Source organism: Heptranchias perlo, chromosome 16 (assembly GCF_035084215.1).
Source record: "Heptranchias perlo isolate sHepPer1 chromosome 16, sHepPer1.hap1, whole genome shotgun sequence".
Taxonomy (NCBI): Eukaryota; Metazoa; Chordata; class Chondrichthyes; order Hexanchiformes; family Hexanchidae; genus Heptranchias; species Heptranchias perlo.
Window position 1 is genome coordinate 65641839 of NC_090340.1, and position 21668 is coordinate 65663506.

General features: G+C 46.1%; 1 protein-coding gene across 3 annotated transcripts in view; it reads left to right on the forward strand.

The window, feature by feature from the left end:
• Positions 1-843: 843 nt before the first annotated feature.
• Positions 844-21668, forward strand: part of fbxo31 (F-box protein 31) — a 54167-nt gene continuing 33342 nt past the window's right edge. The window contains exon 1 of one of the 3 annotated variants that reach the window (XM_067998233.1): positions 844-1166. In XM_067998233.1, the coding sequence (XP_067854334.1) occupies positions 860-1166 (307 nt within the window). In that variant the 5' untranslated portion in view covers positions 844-859. The remainder of the gene's footprint in view (positions 1167-21668) is intronic. The other 2 variants (XM_067998234.1, XM_067998235.1) reach the window with 2 other exon arrangements.

Genomic DNA, 21668 nt, shown 5'->3' on the forward strand with positions numbered 1-21668 from the left:
AGTTTTTGCAACTGCCCGTTGCCAAGGCAATCACCGTGTTCAGACAGAGAGGTGTTACCTACAGAACCCCCGAATACACATTCAACAAAAAAACCAAACAAACAGGAAAAAAAACAGAGAGAGAGGCAGAAACATCCGGAAGGCAGAGAAAGCCAGCAAATGACCCGTTATATTAAAAACAGATAACATTTGTTCGCTGGTGGGGTAACGTGTAGCGTGACATGAACCCAAGATCCCGGTTGAGGCCGTCCTCATGGGTGCGGAACTTGGCTATCAATTTCTGCTCGACGATTTTGCGTTGTCGTGTGTCTCGAAGGCCGCCTTGGAGTACGCTTACCCGAAGATCGGTGGCTGAATGTCCTTGACTGCTGAAGTGTTCCCCGACTGGGAGGGAACCCTCCTGTCTGGCGATTGTTGCGCGGTGTCCGTTCATCCGTTGTCGCAGTGTCTGCATGGTCTCGGCGATGGACCGTGTACAATGTACCACCTCTCTGTCTGAACACGGTGATTGCCGTGGCAACGGGCAGTTGCACAGACTGTCTGTAATCACCAGGTATTGTTCTGTGATTTATAAATGCGTCGGCTTCGAGGAGTTCCTGACATTTACCTGAGGAAGGAGGAAGCCTCCGAAAGCTTGTAAATTTCAAATAAAATCGTTGGACTATAACTTGACCTTGTCAAAAGGCAGAGCGGGCTCGAGGGGCCGAATGGCCTCCTCCTGATCTTAACCTGTACGGACGCTGGGGGCGCTGCTCCCCCGCCTGACGTGCTGCAGACGCGCGCGCGCGCACGCACCGATGATGTAATCGTGCGCGTCCCCGACGATGACGGTGATGTAATGGTGCTTCGCGCGCTCCCGATGAGGATGATTATGGGATGGTGCTGCGGACGCGCGTTCCCGCCAACAGAGCGAGCGATGGAGCGGAGAGTGGCGGCGGCGGGCCCGGGCGCCTCGACATCGGCTTGTGGTGAAAGTCGGCCCGCGGCTCTGGCCTCGGCCCCGAGCCCGAGCAGGCCCCGCAATGTCTTGGACCTGCCTCCCGAGCTGCTGGTTGAAATCTTCTGCTTCCTGCCCGGGGTGAGCCTGCCCGGCCTGGCCGCCGCCTGCAAGAAATTCCACCAAATCCTCAGCACCGACACCATCTGGAGGAGGCGCTGCCGCGTAGGTGAGCGGCCCGGGGGAGGGCCCAGCGGAGGGGGGAGAGGGGAGGGCCCAGCGGGAAGGGGTCCAAGGGGAGGGGGTCCGGGGGTGGAGGAGTGAGGGGCCCGGGGGAGGGCCCAGCGGAGGGGGGACAGGGGAGGGGGTCCGGGGGTGGAGGAGTGAGGGGCCCGGAGGGAGGGGCCCGGGGGCGGAGGGGATGAGGAGCCCGGGGGAAGGGGGGTGTGTGTCAGTGTGACGGGGTTGAGGAGCCCGGGGGTGGAGGGGTTGAGGAGCCCGGGGGTGGAGGGGTTGAGGAGCCCGGGGGTGGAGGGGTTGAGGAGCCCGGGGGTGGAGGGGGTGAGGAGCCCGGGGGTGGAGGGGTTGAGGAGCCCGGGGGTGGAGGGGGTGAGGAGCCCGGGGGAGGGGGGGGGTGTCAGTGTGACGGGGTTGAGGAGCCCGGGGGGAGGGGGGTGAGGAGCCCGGGGGATGAGGTGTGGGTCAGTGTGACGGGGATGAGGAGCCAGGGGGAGAGGAGCCCGAGGGAGGGTGGGTTGAGGAGCCCGGGGGGAGGGGGGTGAGGAGCCCGGGGGATGAGGTGTGGGTCAGTGTGACGGGGATGAGGGGTGCCTGGTGATGGGCTGAGGTTGTTTCCTGGTGTGGAGATGCCGGTGATGGACTGGGGTGGACAAATGTAAGGAGTTGCACAACATCAGGTTATAGTCCAACAGTTTTATTTGAAATCAATTTTAAATAAAGCTGTTGGACTATGACCTGGTGTTGTGCAACTCCTTACAGTTGTTTCCTGGAGGAGAGCAGGTTCTCGGTGACAGTGGATCTGAGACTGCACCATGGGAGAGACCTGGAGGGTAAACCTTGTGATATCATTGAGATGTTACATTGAAACTACAGCACAGAAACAGGCCATTCCCAAATGGTCCATGCCGGTGTTTATGCTCCACACAAGCATCTCCCTCCTTCATCTCACCCTATCAGCATATCCTTCTCTTCCTTTCTCCCTCATGTGTTTATCCAGCTTCCCCTTAAATACATCTCTGCTATTCGCCTCAACTACTCCTGTGGTAGTGAGTTCCACATTCTCACCACTCTCTGGGTAAAGAAGTTTCTCCTGAATTCCCTATTAGTGACTTTTATATTTATGACCTCTAGTTTTGGACTCCCCCACAAGTGGAAACATTTTCTCTACGTCTACGCTATCAAACCCTTTCATTACGTTAGAATCATAGAATGCCTTCTTCACCACCCTATCCACCTGTGATTCCACTTTCAAGGAGCTATGAACCTGTACTCCTTGATCTCTTTGTTCTATAACTCTCCCCACGCCCTACCATTAACGGAGTAGGTCCTGGTCTGATTCGATCTACCAAAATGCATCACCTCACATTTATCTAAATTAAACTCCGTCTGCCATTCATCGGCCCACTGGCCCAATTTATCAAGGTCCCGTTGCAATCCTAGATAACCTTCTTCACTGTCCACAATGCCACCAATCTTGGTGTCATCTGCAAACTTACTAACCATGCCTCCTAAATTCTCATCCAAATCATTAATATAAATAACAAATAACAGCGGACCCAGCACCGATCCCTGAGGCACACCGCTGGTCACAGGCCTCCAGTCTGAAAAACAACCCTCTACAACCACCCTCTGTCTTCTGTCGTCAAGCCAATTTTGTATCCAATTGGCTACCTCACCTTGGATCCCATGAGAGTTAACCTTACGTAACAGCCTACCATGCGGTACCTTGTCAAAGGCTTTGCTAAAGTCCATGTAGACCACGTCTACTGCACAGCCCTCATCTATCTTCTTGGTTACCCCTTCAAAAAACTCAATCAAATTCGTGAGACATGATTTTCCTTTCACAAAACCATGCTGACTGTTCCTAATCAGTCCCTGCCTCTCCAAATGCCCGTAGATCCTGTCTCTCAGAATACCCTCTAACAACTTACCCACTACAGATGTCAGGCTCACCGGTCTGTAGTTCCCAGGCTTTTCCCTGCCGCCCTTCTTAAACAAAGGCACAACATTTGCTACCCTCCAATCTTCAGGCGCCTCACCTGTAGCTGTCGATGATTGAAATATCTCTGCTAGGGGACCCGCAATTTCCTCCCTAACCTCCCATAACGTCCTGGGATACATTTCATCAGGTCCCGGAGATTTATCTACCTTGATGCGCGTTAAGACTTCCAGCACCTCCCTCTCTGTAATATGTACACTCCTCAAGACATCACTATTTATTTCCCCAAGTTCCCTAACATCCATGCCTTTCTCAACCGTAAATACCGATGTGAAATATTCATTCAGGATCTCACCCATCTCTTGTGGTTCCGCACATAGATGACCTTGTTGATCCTTAAGAGGCCCTACTCTCTCCCTAGTTACTCTTTTGCCCTTTATGTACTTGAAGAAGCTTAGAGAACTTTATCAGGTCACCCCTCAGCCTTCTCTTCTCTAGAGAAAAGAGCCCCCAGCCTGTTCAGCCTTTCCTGATAAGTATATCCTCTCAGTTCTGGTATCATCCTTATGAATCTTTTTTTGCACCTTCTCCAATGCCTCTATATCCTTTTTGTAATATGGAGACCAGAACTGTTCACAGTACTCCCAGTGTGGTCTAACCAAGGTTCTATACAAGTTTAACATAACTTCTCCACTTTTCAACTCTAGAAATGGACCCCAGTGCTTGGTTTGCTTTTTTTTTGGTCTTATTAACCTGTGGCACTACTTTTAGTGATTTATGTATCTGTACCCCCAGATCCCTCTGCTCCTCTACCCCATTTAGACTGTTATTATCCAAGCATTATGTGGCCTCCTTATTCTTCCTATCAAAATGCACCACCTCACACTTATCTATATTGAAATTAATTTGCCAATTACACGCCCATTCTGCAAGTTTATTAATGTCGTCTTGTATTTTGCCACATTCTTCCTTTGTATTATCTACACCCAATTTGGTGTCATCCGCAAATTTTAGAGTCATAGAGTTATACAGCACGGATAGAGGCCCTTCGGCCCATCGTGTCCGCGCCGGCCATCAGCCCTGTCTACTCTAATCCCATATTCCAGCATTTGGTCCGTAGCCTTGTATGCTATGGCATTTCAAGTGCTCATCCAAATGCTTCTTGAATGTTGTGAGGGTTCCTGCCTCCACAACCCTTTCAGACAGTGAGTTCCAGACTCCAACCACCCTCTGGGTGAAAAAGTTCTTTCTAAAATCCCCTCTAAACCTCCCGCCTTTTACCTTGAATCTATGTCCCCTTGTTATAGAACTCTCAACGAAGGGAAAAAGCTCCTTAGTATCCATCCTATCTGTGCCCCTCATAATTTTGTACACCTCAATCATGTCCCTCCTCAGCCTCCTCTGCTCCAAGGAAAACAAACCCAATCTTCCCAGTCTCTCTTCATAGCTGAAGCGCTCCAGCCCTGGTAACATCCTGGTGAATCTCCTCTGCACCCTCTCCAAAGCGATCACATCCTTCCTGTAGTGTGGCGACCAGAACTGCACACAGTACTCCAGCTGTGGCCTAACCAGTGTTTTATACAGCTCCATCATAACCTCCTTGCTCTTATATTCTATGCCTCGGCTAATAAAGGCAAGTATCCCATATGCCTTCTTTACCACCTTATCTACCTGTTCCGCCGCCTTCAGGGATCTGTGAACTTGCACACCAAGATCCCTCTGACCCTCTGTCTTGCCTGGGGTCCTCCCATTCATTGTGTATTCCCTTGCCTTGTTAGTCCCTCCAAAGTGCATCACCTCGCACTTTTCCGGGTTAAATTCCATTTGCCACTGTTCCGCCCATCTGACCAACCCATGTATATCGTCCTGCAGACTGAGGCTATCCTCCTCGCTATTTACCACCCTACCAATTTTTGTATCATCAGCGAACTTACTGATCATACCTTTTACATTCATATCCAAGTCATTAATGTAGACCACAAACAGCAAGGGACCCAGCACCGATCCCTGTGGTACCCCACTGGCCACAGGCTTCCAGTCACAAAAACAACCTTCGACCATCACCCTCTGCCTTCTGCCACTAAGCCAGTTTTGTATCCAAAGTGCCAAGGCACCCTGGATTCCATGGGCTCGTACCTTCTTGACCAGTCTCCTGTGGGGGACTTTATCGAAGGCCTTACTGAAATCCATGTATACCACATCCACTGCGTTACCCTCATCCACACGCCTGGTCACCCCCTCAAAAAATTCAATCAAATTAGTCAGACATGATCTTCCCTTGACAAAGCCATGTTGACTATCCCTGATTAATCCTTGCTTCTCCAAGTGGAGACTAATTTTGTCCTTCAGAATTTTTTCCAATAATTTTCCTACCACTGATGTTAGGCTCACTGGCCTGTAGTTCCCCGGTTTTTCCCTACTCCCCTTCTTGAATAATGGTATTACATTAGCGGTTCTCCAGTCCTCTGGCACATCCCCTGTGGCCAGAGAGGTTCTGAATATATGTGTTAGAGCCCCCGCAATCTCCTCCTTTGCCTCACACAGTAGCCTGGGATACATTTCGTCCGGGCCTGGGGATTTATCCATTTTTAGGCCTGCTAAAACCGCCAATACCTCCTCCCGCTCGATGTTAATATGTTCGAGTATATCACAGTCCCCCTGCCGTATTTCTATGTCTACATCGTCCTTCTCCATAGTGAAAACAGATGCAAAAAATTCATTTAGAACCCCTCCTACATTTGCTGGCTCCACACAGATTGCCATTTTTGTCCCTAATGGGCCCTATTTTTTCCCTAGTCATCCTCTTACCCTTAATATACTTATAAAACATCTTAGGATTTTCCTTTATTTTGCTCGCCAGTGTTATTTCATGGCCCCTCCTTGATCTCCTAATTTATTTTTTAAGTATCCCCCTGCACTTTTTGTACTCCTCTAGGGCTTCCTCCGTCTTTAGCCTTTTGTATCTGCCAAAAGCCCTCCTTTTTTTCCTAATCCATTCTCGTATATCCCCTGACATCCAAGGTTCCCTGGAGTTCTTGGAACCACCCTTGACCTTTACGGGAACATGTTGCCATTGTATGGTCTCAATCTCCCTTCTGAAAGACTCCCATTGCTCCGATGCGGATTTTCCTACAAGCAGCTGATCCCAGTCCATTTTGGCCAGATCCTGCCTTATCCTATTAAAATCGGCCTTCCCCCAATTTAGAACCTTTATTTCCGGCCCCTCCCTGTCCGTTTCCATGACCACCTTAAATCTCACCGAATTATGGTCACTGTCACCAAAGTGCTCACCTACTAGCACTTCTTCCACTTGGCCGGCCACATTCCCTAGAATTAGGTCCAGTACCGCCCCCTCTCTTGTAGGACTTTCTACATGCTGGCTCAAAAAGCTCTCCTGGATGCACGTTAAGAATTTTGTACCCTCTAAGCCTTTTACACTCTGAGTATCCCAGTTAATATTGGGGAAGTTGAAATCCCCCACTATTATTACCCTATTATTTGCACAATTTTCTGAGATTTGCCTACATATCTGTTCCTCTATCTCCCCCTGACTGTTTGGGGGCCTATAGTACACTCCCATCAAAGTGCTTGCCCCCTTTTTGTTTTTAAGCTCCACCCATATGGCCTCATTAGAGGAACCTGCTAATATATCATCCCTCCTTATGGCAGTAATTGATTCTTTAATTAATATTGCGACCCCCCCTCCTCTTATACCTCTGTCTCGCCTGAAGATTCTGTACCCCGGAATATTGAGCTGCCAGTCTTGCCCCTCCCTCAACCATGTCTCTGTGACAGCAACAATATCATACTCCCATGTGTTTATCAACACCTTCAGTTCATCCACCTTATTCGCAAGACTCCTTGCATTAAAATAGATGCCATCCAGCCTTGCCCTCACATATTTGCCCTGTCTTCCAAGCTGACTTGTTTTTTTCTCTATATTTGGCTGCACATCACCCCCTATTGTAGCTCCACTCTGTATCCCATCCCCCTGCCAAGTCAGAAATTGTATTTCTGATTCCCAAGTCCAAATCATTAATGTAAATGGTGAACAACAGTGGTCCCAGCACCGATCCCTGTGGAATACCAGTTCCCACCTTTTGCAGCCTGAGGTATCTAACCTTAACCCCGACTCTCTTTTCTGTTTTGTAGCCAGCTTGCTATCCATTCTGCTACTTGTCCTCTGACTCCATCTGCTCTGACCTTAGTCATATGTCTACAATGCAGTACCTTATCGAAGGCCTTTTGAAAATCTAAATATATTACATTTACTACATTACCCTTGTCTACTCTTTCTGTTACTTCTTCAAAGAATTCAATAAGGTTGGTCAAGCATGACCTTCCCTTCTGAAATCCGTGCTGACTATTCTCTATTATAATTTCGGTTTCTAGATGTTTTTCTGTTACATCTTTCAGTAAAGATTCCATTATCTTTCCTACCACCGACGTTAAGCTAACTGGTCTATAGTTCCCTGGACTTGTTCTCTCTCCCTTTTTAAATATAGGAATCACATTAGCTGTCCACCAGTCCTCTGGCACTATTCCCTTTTCTGATGATTTTTTATATATATGTAACAGTGTCTCTGCTACCTCTTCCCTAACTTCTTTTAATACATGTGGATGCAATCCATCCGGACCAGGGGTTTTATTCTCCCTAAGTTTGATTAGTTTATCAATTATCTCCCCCTTTCTAAAATGTCTTTATATCTTTTTTGATCTCTTCTAATGTCGTGCCCACCTTGTTAGTCTCCTTGGTAAATACTGAGGCAAAGTAACTATTCAATATTTCTGCCATTTCCCTGCATTACCAGTGAGTTTGTCTTATGCATTGCTTAATGGCCCTATCATAGGATGATAAAGCACAGAAGGAGGCCATTTGTCCCATTGTGCCCTGTGCCAGCTCTTTGTTGGAGCTATCCAATTAGTCCCACTCCGCTGCACTTTCCCCATAACCCTGTAAATTTATTCCTTTGAAGTTTTTATCCGATTCCCATTTGAAAGTTATTATTGAATCTGCTTCCACCGCCCTTTCAGGCAGTGCATTCCAGATCAGAACGTTTCACTGCGTTAAAAAAAATATTTCCTCATGTTGCCTCTAATTCTATGCTAACTATCCCTCTCCTGATTTTCCTTTTGTTATTTATGTGTGTAGAATACTTTGCAATTTCTTTTTATATTCCTTGATAATTTAATTCCGTAGTTCCTCTGCTTTCCTAATTGTTTTTTTGACTACTTTCCTAATCTCTCTGTATTCCCTTTTGTCATCCTCTCCTTTGTTGACTATGTACTTAATGTATGCCCTTTCCTTTAGTTTCAATTTTACCCTTATCTCTTTATTCATCCATTGTGTTTCATTACTGACTCGTTTGTTCTTGTTTTTTAGAGGAATATATTTCTCCTGAACTCTCGATCACTGTTTTAAATTTTTCCCACTGCTGGTTTATCTCTTTGTCATTTTTTTTCCACTTTACCTTTATTAGTTCCATTCTCATCCCCTCAAAATCAGCTTTTTTCCAATCCATTACTTTGATCTTTGCCTTACTTACGTCATTCTTAAACCTTATTATGTTATGATCACTATTGCCTAGATGTTCTCCTACGCTTACTTCTCTTATCATAGAATCGTAGAAAGTTTACAGCACAGAAGGAGGCCATTCGGCCCATCGTGACCACGTTGGCCAAAAATAAGCCACAAGCCTAATCCCACTTTCCAGCACTTGGTCCGTAGCCCTGTAGGTTACAGCACTTCAGGTGCACATCCAGGGACTTTTTTAAAAAGTTGAGGGTTTCTGCCTTTACCACCCTCTCAGGCCGTGAGTTCCAGACCCCACCACCCTCTGGGTGAAAAATCTTTTCCTCAGCTTCCCTCCAATCCTTCTACCAATCACTTTAAATCTATGCCCCCTGGTTATTGACCTCTCTGCTAAGGGAAATGGGTCCTTCTATCCATTCTATCTAGGCTGCTCATAATTTTGTACACCTCAATTAAATGACCCTCAGCCTCCTCTGTTCCAAGGAAAACAACCCCAGCCTATCCAATCTTTCCTCATAGCTAAAATTCTCCAGTCTTGGAAGCATCCTCGTAAATCTCCTCTGTACCCTTTCTAGTGCAATTACATCTTTCCTGTGATGTGGTGACCAGAACTGTACACAGTACTCAAGCTGTGGCCTAACTAGTGATTTATACAGTTCTAGCATAACCTCCCTGCTCTTATATTCTATGCCTCAGCTAATAAAGGAAAGCATTCCATTGGCCTTCTTAACCACCTTATCTACCTGTCCTGCTACCTTCAGGGATCTGTGGACATGCACTCCAAGGTCCCTCACTTCCTCTACACCTCTCAGTATCCTCCCATTTATTGTGTATTCCCTTGCCTTGTTTGCCCTCCCCAAATGCATTATCTCACACTTCTCTGGATTGAATTCCATTTGCCACTTTTCTGCCCACCTGACCAGTCATAAGAACATAAGAAATAGGAGCAGGAGTAGGCCAATCGGCCCCTCGAGCCTGCTCCGCCATTCAATAAGATCATGGCTGATCTGATCCTCACCTCAAATCTAAATTCATGTCCAATTTCCTGCCCGCTCCCCGTAACCCCTAATTCCCTTTACTTCGAGGAAACTGTCTATTTCTGTTTTAAATTAATTAATGATGTAGCTTCCACAGCTTCCTGGGGCAGCAAATTCCACAGACCGACTACCCTCTGAGTGAAGAAGTTTCTCCTCATCTCAGTTTTGAAAGAGCAGCCCCTTATTCTAAGATTATGCCCCCTAGTTCTAATTTCACCCATCCTTGGGAACATCCTTACCGCATCCACCCGATTAAGCCCCTTCACAATCTTATATGTTTCAATAAGATCGCCTCTCGTTCTTCTGAACTCCAATGAGTAGAGTTCCAATCTACTCAACCTCTCCTCATACGTCCGCCCCCTCATCCCCGGGATTAACCGAGTGAACCTTCTTTGTACTGCCTCGAGAGCAAGTATGTCTTTTCTTGGGTTTGGACACCAAAACTGTATGCAGTATTCCAAGTCCATTGATATCTTCCTGCAGTCTGCAGCTTTCCTCCTCATTATCAACCACATGGTTAATTTTTGTATCATCTGCAAACTTCTTAATGATGCCCCCTGCATTTAAGTCCATATCGTTAATATATACCACAAAAAGCAAGGGACCTGGTACTGAGCCCTGCGGGACCCCACCGGAAACATCCTTCCAGCCACAAAAACACCCATCGAACATTACCCTTTGCTTCCTGCCACTGAGCCAGTTTTGGATCCAACTTGCCGCTCTCCCTTGGATCCCATGGGCTTGGACTTTTTTGACCAGTCTGCTACGTAGGACCTTGTCAAAAGCCTTGCTAAAATCCATGTGCACTACATCAAACGTGCCACCCTCATCGAAACTCCTTGTTTCCTCCTCAAAAAATTAATCTGCTCTGGTTCATTTCCCATTACTGGATCCAGCAGTGATTCCACTCTTGTTGGGCTTCTCACACACTGGGTAAGGAAGGAGTTCAGTGCACACTTTAAAAAAAAAATCTCCCTTCCCCACCTCTTGCCAGTTTATTTGGGGGTAGTTGAAATCTCCCATGATTATCATTCAATGTTTTTTTTACTCATTTCTTAGATTTGTCTCCATATTTCTTCCCCCGCTTCCCTTCCACTATTAGGTGGTTTGTAGAATGTCCCTATTAACGTGATCAATCCTTTCTTATCCTTTGTCTCAATCCATATGGATTCTGTTTTTATCTTATTACTTATGTCCCTTTTTTTATTGCCATTATGTTGTCTCTAAATAGTACAGCTACCCCACCCCCCTTTCTCCCCTATCCTTTCGAAGTACGCCATATATCCTGTAATATTTAATGGCCAGTCCTGTTCTTTATATAGCCATGTTTCAGTTATAGGAACAGGAGTAGACCATTTAGCCCCTCGAGCCTGTTCCGCCATTCAATGAGATCATGGCTGATCTGTGACCTAACTCCATATACCCGCCTTAGCCCCATATCTCCTAAGATTTTTGTTAACCAAAGGTATATCAATCGCGAATTTGCGGAAGAGAGTTCCAAACTTCTACCACCCTTTGCGTGTAGAAGTGTCTCCGAACTTCACTCCTGAAAGTCCTGGCTCTAATTTTTAGACTGTGCCCCCTACTCCTAGAATCCCCAACCAGCGGAAATAGTTTCTCTCTATCCACCCTATCAGTTCCCCTTAATATCTTAAAAACTTCGATCAAATCACCCCTTAATTCCAGGGAATACAACCCTAATTTGTGTAATCTCTCCTTGTAAATTAACCCTTGGAGTCCAGGTATCATTCTAGTAAACCTACGCTGCACTCCCACCAAGGCCAATATATCTTTCCTAAGGTGCGGTGCCCAGAACTGCTCTCAGTACTCCAGGTGCGGTCTAACCAGGGCTTTTAATAACTGTAGTATAACTTCTACCCCCTGTATTCTAGTCCTCTAGATATAAAGGCCAGCATTCCATTAGCCTTTTTGACTATTTTCTATACTTGTCCATGACATTTTAATGATCTATGTTCATTGACCCCTAAGTTTCTTTGGACCTCCACTGTTTCGAGCTTTTCATCATTTAGAAAGTACCCTGTTCTATCCTTTTTAGGTCCAAAGTGGATGACCTCACACTTGCCTACATTGAAATCCATTTGCCACAGTTTTTCCCATTCACTTAATCTATTAATATCTCTGTAATTTTATGCTTCCATCTACACTGCTTACAATGCTGCCTATCTTTGTGTCATCGGCAAACTTGGATATGTGGCTCTCTATCCCGTCATCTAAGTCATTAATAAATACAGTGAATAGTTGAGGCCCCAACACAGATCCCTGTGGGACACCACTAGTCACATCCTGCCAATTTGAGTACCTGTCCATTATCCCGACTCTCTGTCTCCTGCCGCTCAGCCAATTTCCTAACCTGGTCAATAATTTGCCCTCAATTCCATGAGTTTCAACTTTAGCTAACAGTCTCTTATGAGGGACTTTATTGAATGTCTTCTGGAAGTCCATATAAATAACATCCATAGACATTCCCCTGTCCACTATTTTAGTCACATAGAATCATAGAAAGGTTACAGCATGGAAGGAGGCCGTTCGGCCCATCCAGTCTGTGCCAGCTCTATGCAAGAGCAAACCAGCTAGTCCCACTCCCCCACCCTATCCCCGTAGCCCTGCAAATTTTTTCCTTTCAAGTACTTATCCAGTTCCCTTTTGAAGGCCATGATTGAATCTGCCTCCATCACCCCCTCGGGCAGTGCATTCCAGATTCTAACCACTTGCTGTGTAAAATAGTTTTTCCTCATGTCACCTTTGGTTCTTTTGCCAATCACCTTAAATCTATGTCCTCTGGTCCTTGACCCTTCCGCCAATGGGAACAGTGTCTCTCTATCTACTCTGTCTAGACCCTTCGTGATTTTATATACCTCTATCAAATCTCCTCTCAACCGTCTCTGTTCCAAGGAGAACAACCCCAGCTTCTCCAGTCTATCCACATAACTAACGTCCCTCATCCCTTGAATCATTCTAGTAAATCTGTTCTGCACCCTTCACATCTTTCCTAAAGTGCGGTGCCCAGAACTGGATACAATACTCCAGTTGTGGTCGAATCAGTGTTTTATAAAGATTCATGATGTGGAGATGCCGGTGATGGACTGGGGTGGACAAATGTAAGGAGTCGCACAACACCAGGTTATAGTCCAACAGCTTTATTTGAAATCACAAGCTTTCGGAGCTTTGCTCCTTCATCAGGTGAAGTGAAGAGATGCATATAGGCACAGCGTATATAGTCAGAGAACAATGCCTGGTGATTACAGATAATCTTTCTAACTGCCCTTTATCACACCTCGGCAGAGAGATAATCACAGCAATCAAAGGAGTGAATGGTGTTCAGACAGGTTAGTCGGGGAAACATTACATCCAAGAATACTGAGGTGGGGTCACAAGGGGTCAAATCAGAGAGCGAGACACACACACACACACACACACACACAGACCGACCAACCAAAAAGACAGAGAGAGAGAGAATGACCAGTTGTATTAAAAACAGATAACTTTTTTCCCTGGAAATCGCAGCAGGTCCGGCCGCATCTGTGTATGGAGAACAAGCCAACTACGACTTGAGTCTGGATGACTCTACGTCAGGTGGGGTTACGTGTAGCGTGACATGAACCCAAGATCCCGGTTGAGGCCGTCCTCATGGGTGCGGAACTTGGCTATCGATTTCTGCTTTACAATTTTGCGTTGTCGTGTGTCTCGAAGGCCGCCTTGGAGAACGCTCATCTTGCTCTCAACCACTTCAGGATTCACCTGAAGGTTTTAGTAAAGACCGATGCAAAGTGCTTATTAAAAGCTTCCATCAGTTTTTGATCATGACCTATAAATTGAAAGTCCTCTCCTCTCGGGGCTCCCACCTCACTTTTAACAATTCTCTTTTCACTGATATATTTGTAAAACACTTCACTGTGCAAACCTGGAAAACTCTTCCCCCCAAAAAGCTGCTGAGGCTGGGAGTCAATTGAAAATTTCAAAACTGAGATTGACAGATTTCTGTTAGATAAGGGTATTAAGGGTTACGGAACCAAGACGGGTAAATGGAGTTAAGATACAGATCAGCCATGACGATGGCTCCTCCTTTGTCCGCTGGTTTGATGACGATGTTGCGGTTGGTCTTGAGAGCGTCGATGGCGTTGCGTTGTGCTTGGGTGACATTCTGGACTGTCTTGTGAGTGCGGCTGATGACTCTGGCGTTGACGCATCTCCTGACAGCTTGAGCATACATGTCAAGCTTAGGGCAGCGACCCTCCGGAGGAGTCCAATTTGACTCTTTCTTCTTTGGTTGCTGTACCGCGGATCCCTCTGTCTGCTGTTCCGGATCGTTGATTGTCTCATTGGGTTCGCTGCTGAAATCTTGGGGTTTGTGGAAGTATTCCCGGAGCCTCATTCTCCTGATGAATTCCTCTGTGTCCGCCGCGAGACCGATGGGGTCCATTTTGGTGGTGGGGCAGAAATTGAGCCCTTGGCTGAGAACTTCGATTTTGTCTGGTTGAAGGGTGTGGTCGGACAAATTGACGATGGACCTCCCTGTGGTTGCAACCGTGGTACCGGGGAAGGCTTGGTTGTTGCTGGTGGTGATGCCGAGTTTCTCAAGTTTCCTGCTCTTGGTTTTCATGTAGGCAGCGTAGCTCCGTTGCCTCGTCTGTTTGGCGGTGTCTCGTAGCTGGTCTGCTGTGTCCTGAGTACAGGTTGAGAGTATGGACTCTATCTTGGTTTCGAGGTTGCGGCGTCTGCTGTAGAGCTGGTGACGAGGAGGAACGCGATGGACACCTACAGACGCTGAAAGACGCACTTGTAAGAACGCGATATGACGCTCGACTCGTCGATCAACAGTTCCGACGGGCCACAGCGAAAAATCGCATAGACCTCAGAAGACAAACACGGGACACAACCAACAGAGTACCCTTCATCGTCCAGTACTTCCCCGGAGCGGAGAAACTACGCCATGTTCTTCGCAGCCTTCAATATGTCATCGATGTTGACGAACACCTCGCTAAGGCCATCCCCACGCCTCCACTACTCGCCTTCAAACAGCCACCTAACCTCAAACAGTCCATCGTTCGCAGCAAATTACCCAGCTTTCAGGAGAACAGCGTCCACGACACCACACAACCCTGCCACGGCAACCTCTGCACGACATGCCAGATCATCGACACAGATGCCACCATCACACGAGAGGACACCACCCACCAGGTACATACTCCTGTGACTCGGCCAACGTTGTCTACCTCATACGTTGCAGGAAAGGATGCCCCGGAGCATGGTACATCGCCAAGACCATGCAGACACTGTGACAACGGATGAACGGACACCGCACAACAATCGCCAGGCAGGAGGGTTCCCTCCCAGTTGGGGAACACTTCAGCAGTCAAGGACATTCAGCCTCCGATCTTCGGGTAAGCGTTCTCCAAGGCAGCCTTCGAGACACACGACAACGCAGAATCGTCGAGCAGAAATTGATAGCCAAGTTCCGCACCCATGAGGACGGCCTCAACTGGGATCTTGGGTTCATGTCACGCTACACGTAACCCCACCTGACGTAGAGTCATCCAGAGTCCAGTCGTAGTTGGCTTGTTCTCCATACACAGATGCGGCCGGACCTGCTGCGATTTCCAGCAAAAAAAAGTTATCTTTTTAATACAACTAGTCATTCTCTCTCTGTCTTTTTGGTCGGTCTCTCTCTGTCTCTCTCTCTCTCTGTCTCTCTCTGTGTCTCTCTCTGATTTGACCCCATGTGACCCCACCTCAGTATTCTTGGATGTAATGTTTCCCTGACTAACCTGTCTGAACACCATTCACTCCTTTGATTGCTGTGATTATCTCTCTGCCGAGGTGTGATAAAGGGCAGTTAGAAAGATTATCTGTAATCACCAGGCATTGTTCTCTGACTATATATGCTGTGCCTTTATGCAACTCTTCACTCACCTGACGAAGGAGCAAAGCTCCGAAAGCTTGTGATTTCAAATAAAGCTGTTGGACTATAACCTGGTGTTGTGCGACTCCTTACATTTATAAAGATTCATCATGACTTCCTTCCTTTTGTACTCTATGTCTCTATTTATAAAGCCCAGGATCCCGTATGCTTTTTTAATCACTTTCTCCACCTGCCCTGCCACCTTCAATGATTAGAACATAAGAACATAAGAAATTGGAGCAGGAGTAGGCCAATCGGCCCCTCGAGCCTGCTCCGCCATTCAATAAGATCATGGCTGATCTGATCCCAACCACAAATCTAAAGAACACAAGAAGTCGGAGCAGGACCCGGCCACATAGCCCCTGGGCCCTCTCCGCCACCCACAGGGCATTGACCGATCCGAACTCAGCTTCATGTCCAATTTCCTGCCCGCTCCCCATAACCCCTAATTCCCTTTACTTCGAGGAAACTGTCTATTTCTGTTTTAAATTTATCTAATGATGTAGCTTCCACAGCTTCCTGGGGCAGCAAATTCCACAGACCTACCACCCTCTGAGTGAAGAAGTTTCTCCTCATCTCAGTTTTGAAAGAGCAGCCCCTTATTCTAAGATTATGCCCCCTAGTTCTAGTTTCACCCATCTTTGGGAACATCCTTACTGCATCCACCCGATCAAGACCCTTCACAATCTTATATGTTTCAATAAGATCGCCTCTCATTCTTCTGAACTCCAATGAGTAGAGTCCCAATCTACTCAACCTCTCCTCATATGTCCGCCCCCTCATCCCCGGGATTAACCGAGTGAACCTTCTTTGTACTGCCTCGAGAGCAAGTATGTCTTTTCTTAAGTATGGAGACCAAAACTGTATGCAGTATTCCAGGTGCGGTCTCACCAATACCTTATATAACTGCAGCAATACCTCCTTGTTTTTATATTCTATCCCCCTAGCAATAAAAGCCAACATTCCGTTGGCTTTCTTGATCACCTGCTGCACCTGCATACCAACTTTTTGATTTTCTTGCACTAGGACCCCCAGATCCCTTTGTACTGCAGTACTTTCCAGTCTCTCGCCATTAAGAAAATAACTTGCTCTCTGATTTTTCCTGCCAAAGTGCATAACCTCACATTTTCCAATATTATATTGCATCTGCCAAATCTCCGCCCACTCACCCAGCCTGTCTATATCCCCTTGCAGGTTTTTTATGTCCTCCTCACTCTCTACTTTCCCTCCCATCTTTGTATCATCTGCAAATTTTGATATGTTGCACTCGGTCCCCTCCTCCAAATCGTTAATATAGATTGTAAAGAGTTGGGGACCCAGCACCGACCCCTGTGGAACACCACTGGTTACTGGTTGCCAGTCCGAAAATGAACCATTTATCCCAACTCTCTGCTTCCTGTTCGATAACCAATCCTCCACCCATGCCAGAATATTACCCCCAATCCCGTGATTTTTTATCTTAAGTAATAATCTTTTATGTGGCACCTTGTCGAACGCCTTCTGGAAGTCTAAATACACTATGTCCACTGGTTCCCCTTTATCCACCCTATACGTTATATCCTCGAAGAACTCAAGCAAATTTGTCAGACATGACTTCCCCTTCATAAAGCCATGCTGACTTTGTCCTATTAAATTATGCTTATCTAAATGTTCCGTTACTGTCTCCTTAATAATAGACTCCAAAATTTTACCCACCACAGATGTTAAGCTAACTGGCCTATAATTTCCAGCCTTCTGCCTACTACCCTTTTTAAATAACGGTGTTACATTAGCAGTTTTCCAATCTGCCGGGACCTCTCCTGAGTCCAGGGAATTTTGGAAAACTATCACCAAAGCATCCACAATCCCTACTGCCACTTCCCTCAAGACCCTAGGATGGAAGCCATCAGGTCCAGGGGATTTATCCGCCTTGAGTCCCATTATTTTACTGAGTACCATCTCCTGAGTGATTTTAATCGTATTTAGCTCCTCCCCCCCGAGAGTCCCCTGTTTGTCCAGTGTTGGGATATTCTTAGTGTCCTCTACTGTAAAGACTGAAACAAAATATTTGTTCAGCATTTTTGCCATCTCCATGTTTCCCACCATTAATTTCCCGGTCTCATCCTCTAAGGGACCTATGTTTGCCTTAGCCACCCTTTTTCTTTTTATATAACTATAGAAACTCTTGCTATCTGTTTTTATATTTTTTGCTAATTTCTTTTCATAATCTAACTTCCCTTTCTTAATCAATCCTTTCGTTACTTTTTGCTGTCTTTTGAAGAATTCCCAATCTTCTATCCTCCCACTAAGTTTGGCTACCTTATATGTCCTTGTTTTTAGTCGGATACTATCCTTGATTTCTTTACTTAGCCACGGATGGCTGTCATTTCTTTTACACCCTTTTTTCCTCAGTGGAATATATTTATTTTGAAAGTTGTAAAATAACTCCCTAAATGAACACCACTGCTCATGTACCGTCTTACCCTTTAATCTATTTTCCCAGTCCACTTTAATCAATTCCGCTCTCATACCATCATAGTCACATGTACCCCCAGATCTCTGTTCCTGTATCCCTTTTAGAGTTATGCCCTCTAGTTTATATTGCCTCTCCTTGTTCTTCCTACCGAAATGTATCACTTCACATTTTTTATGTTAAATTTCATCTGCCACGTGTCCGTCCATTCCACCAGCCTGTCTATATCCTCTTGAAGTCTATCACTATCCTCCTCACTGTTTACTACCCTTCCAAGTTTTGTGTCGTCTGCAAATTTTGAAATTGTGCCCTGTACACCCAAGTCCAAGTCATTAATATATATCAAGAAAAGCAGTGGTCCCAGCACGGACCCCTGGGGAACACCACTGTACACCTCCCTCCAGTCCGAAAAACAACCGTTCACCACTACTCTCTGTATCCATGTTGCTACTGCCCCCTTTATTCCATGGGCTGCAATCTTGATGATAAGCCTACCGTGCGGCACTTTATCAAACGCCTTTTGAAAGTCCATATACACCACATCAACTGCATTGCTGTCATCAACCCTCTCTGTTACCTCATCAAAAAACTCTATCAGGTTAGTTAAACATGATTTGCCTTTAACAAATCCGTGCTGGCTTTCCCTAATCCATCCTCACTCGTCCAAGTGACTGCTAATTCCGTCCCGGATTATCGTTTCTAAAAGTTTCCCCACCGCTGAGGTTAAACTGACTGGCCTATGGTTGCTGGGTTTATCCTTACACCCTTCTTTGAACAAGGGTGTAACATTTGCAATTCCCCAGTCCCCTGGCACCACCCCCGTATCTAAGGATGTTTGGAAGATTATGGCCAGTACCTCCGCAATTTTCACCCTTACTTCCCTCAACAACCGAGGATGCATCTCATCCGGACCAGGTGACTTATCTACTTTAATTACAGCCAGCCTTTCTAGTACCTCTTATTCATCAATTTTTAGCCCATCCAGTAGCTCAACTATATCTTCCTTTACTGAGACTCTGGCAGCATCTTCTTCTTTGGTAAAGACAGATGCAAAGTACTCATTTAGTACCTCAGCCATCCCCTCTGCCTCCATGAGTAGATCTCCTTTTTGGTCCCTGATCGGCCCCATCCCTCCTCTTACTACCCGTTTACTGTTTACATGCCTGTAGAAGACTTTTGGATTCCCTTTTATGTTGGCCGCCAGTCTATTCTCATACTCTCTCTTTGCCCCTCTTATTTCCTTTTTCACTTCCCCCCTGAACTTTCTATATTCTGCCTGGTTCTCACTTGTGTTATCAGCCTGATATCTGTCATACGCCCCTTTTTTTCAGTTTCATCTTACTCACTATCTCTTTTGTCATCCAGGGAGCTCTGGCTTTGTTTGCCCTACCTTTCTGCCTCATGGGAATGTGCCTAGACTGTACCCGAACCATCCATAAAGGCCACCCACTGTTCAATTACAGTTTTGCCTGCCAATCTTTGATTCCAATTCACCCGGGAAAGATCTGTTCTCATCCGATTGAAATTGGCCCTCCTCCAATTGAGTATTTTTACTCTTCAAAAAATTCAATCAGGTTCGTCAGGCATGACCTACCCTTTACAAATCCATGCTGGCTTATCCCTACTGCATCTGGCTCCTTGCTATGAATTGTTGCCTCCAGTTCCCTCGTTTTGTTTCTGATACAGTGCACATTGCTGTACAGGTAATTTAATTTGTTTTTAACAGTAATTTTGTCCTGCTGTTCTATATCTGTATTTGTTCCCTAACTGTTTACCTGACTATTGTTACTTACCTTGGTCTGCCCTTTACTCTCATCTCCTATTTCTTTTATCTTCAGACTTATGTTATTTTCACCAGATCACTCCCTCTGTTACCATCTGTTGTGACTGGCACTGTGTACAGGGAGAGGGATACACGAGAGAATAATGTACAATCTGATGCCCACACTGGGGCTCACTGCTGCTCCAGTGATCTGATACCCACACTGGGGCTCACTGCTGCTCCAGTGATCTGATACCCACACTGGGGCTCACTGCTGCTACAGGGCTCTGTGAAGTAAAATGTTCACTCACACCTTCCTTGCGTCGGTATCTTTGGTATGGATCCAGTGTTCTGGACGCTGTCACAAGGAAATGGGATCAGATTAGCTTAGCTGACGGGTAACTGTCATGTCCACATGAATTATAGCATCAGTTTGTGGCCCACGTTTATTTAACAGAGTGATGCTACTTGCTGCCTCGGTAACTCAAAATGTTACAGTATTGTAGAGGGAGCTTTAATGACCAGTTCTGCACTGAACCTGGGAGCGTTTGATGCACCAGCGGAGGGAGCTTTAAAGTGTGCCTGACCTGGGATCGTTCCATGCCCTGGATGTAGACTGAAAGGTGTTTCCATTCTCCTGCCCCAGTAGAAAGTAGGAACTTGCATTGATGTGGTGCCTCAGAACATCTCAGTGATTCACAGAGAATGAATTGTTGCTCAGCCAATAATACTGGCCTCTGATAGTCAGCTGTTAGTATATGTTGTAATTGGTTGGTTTATGACTGGTGTTAGTGTAGTGTGGCCTGACGGTTGTGCCGCACTGCTGACTGTTCATGCAGTGACAGATCTTGTGGTTTTACACTGTAGTGAGAATCGAGCCCGTGCCAGGCATGGGACGAGCCTGGCCACTGTTAGTGTGACTACAGCCAGCGCTGTGGAGTAGGTTATGTGTGAGTGCACGTTCTTTAAAAGAGCCATTACTGGGATGTTCTGGTGAATTAAGCTGTCCATTACCCCTGATAATATCCCACATATAGTTATCAATCTGTACATATGATGTCTGATTGTCATTTTGGTGCTTTGACCGTTGTTGAATTTAAAACCATTTTTGGATAATTAACTTATGATTTATGACTGACATTAATCGATCTATTGGGATCAGTCCTGATTGATCGATCACAGTGAGTAGTGATTGGTGACATTCTCGTGCCTGGCGTTGCCTGAGGATGTTCAGTTATAGTGTGCACCTGTTTGAGAATGAGGAGCGTGCTTTCCCACCTGTTTGTAGCCAGAGATTGGCAGATCTGTGATTCAGTACAGGCAGTGTCTCGGTGCTAGTGTTGGTTGAATACCTCAAATTCATGTTATCTCTGATTGTCGGGTTGCTCGGTGTTTGTGGGGCTTTGTATGTGTGAAACATATTGTGGGGGTAAAACAGCCAACCCACGCAGTGTCTAGGATGTGAGTTTGTTGGCGTGCCTTGGTTCAATCCAGTCTGTGACAGTGGGACTGAAGAAGGTTTTAATCTGCCTGTAACTCTGGGATGGGTGCAGCTTGATTGATTGTATCTTTGGTTGTCAGTGCCCTTGTCCTGGGGGGGCTGTTTATTCAGCAGGATGAATGTACCTTCTGTAATTGTATGAAGTGCCTTTATTCAGTTGGGCGAGCATTCCCACCCTAACCTATGAATTTACTGTTTATTCAGCAAAATAAGGATTATTCATATTTCTATTTAATGTTTGATAGACTTCCTGTCAATTAACAAGGTCAGAGTTACTTGCAATGTATCTGTACAGGGGCCTTTATTGGTTGATTTAAGGGTTACACACTGTGTAACTGTTTATTCAG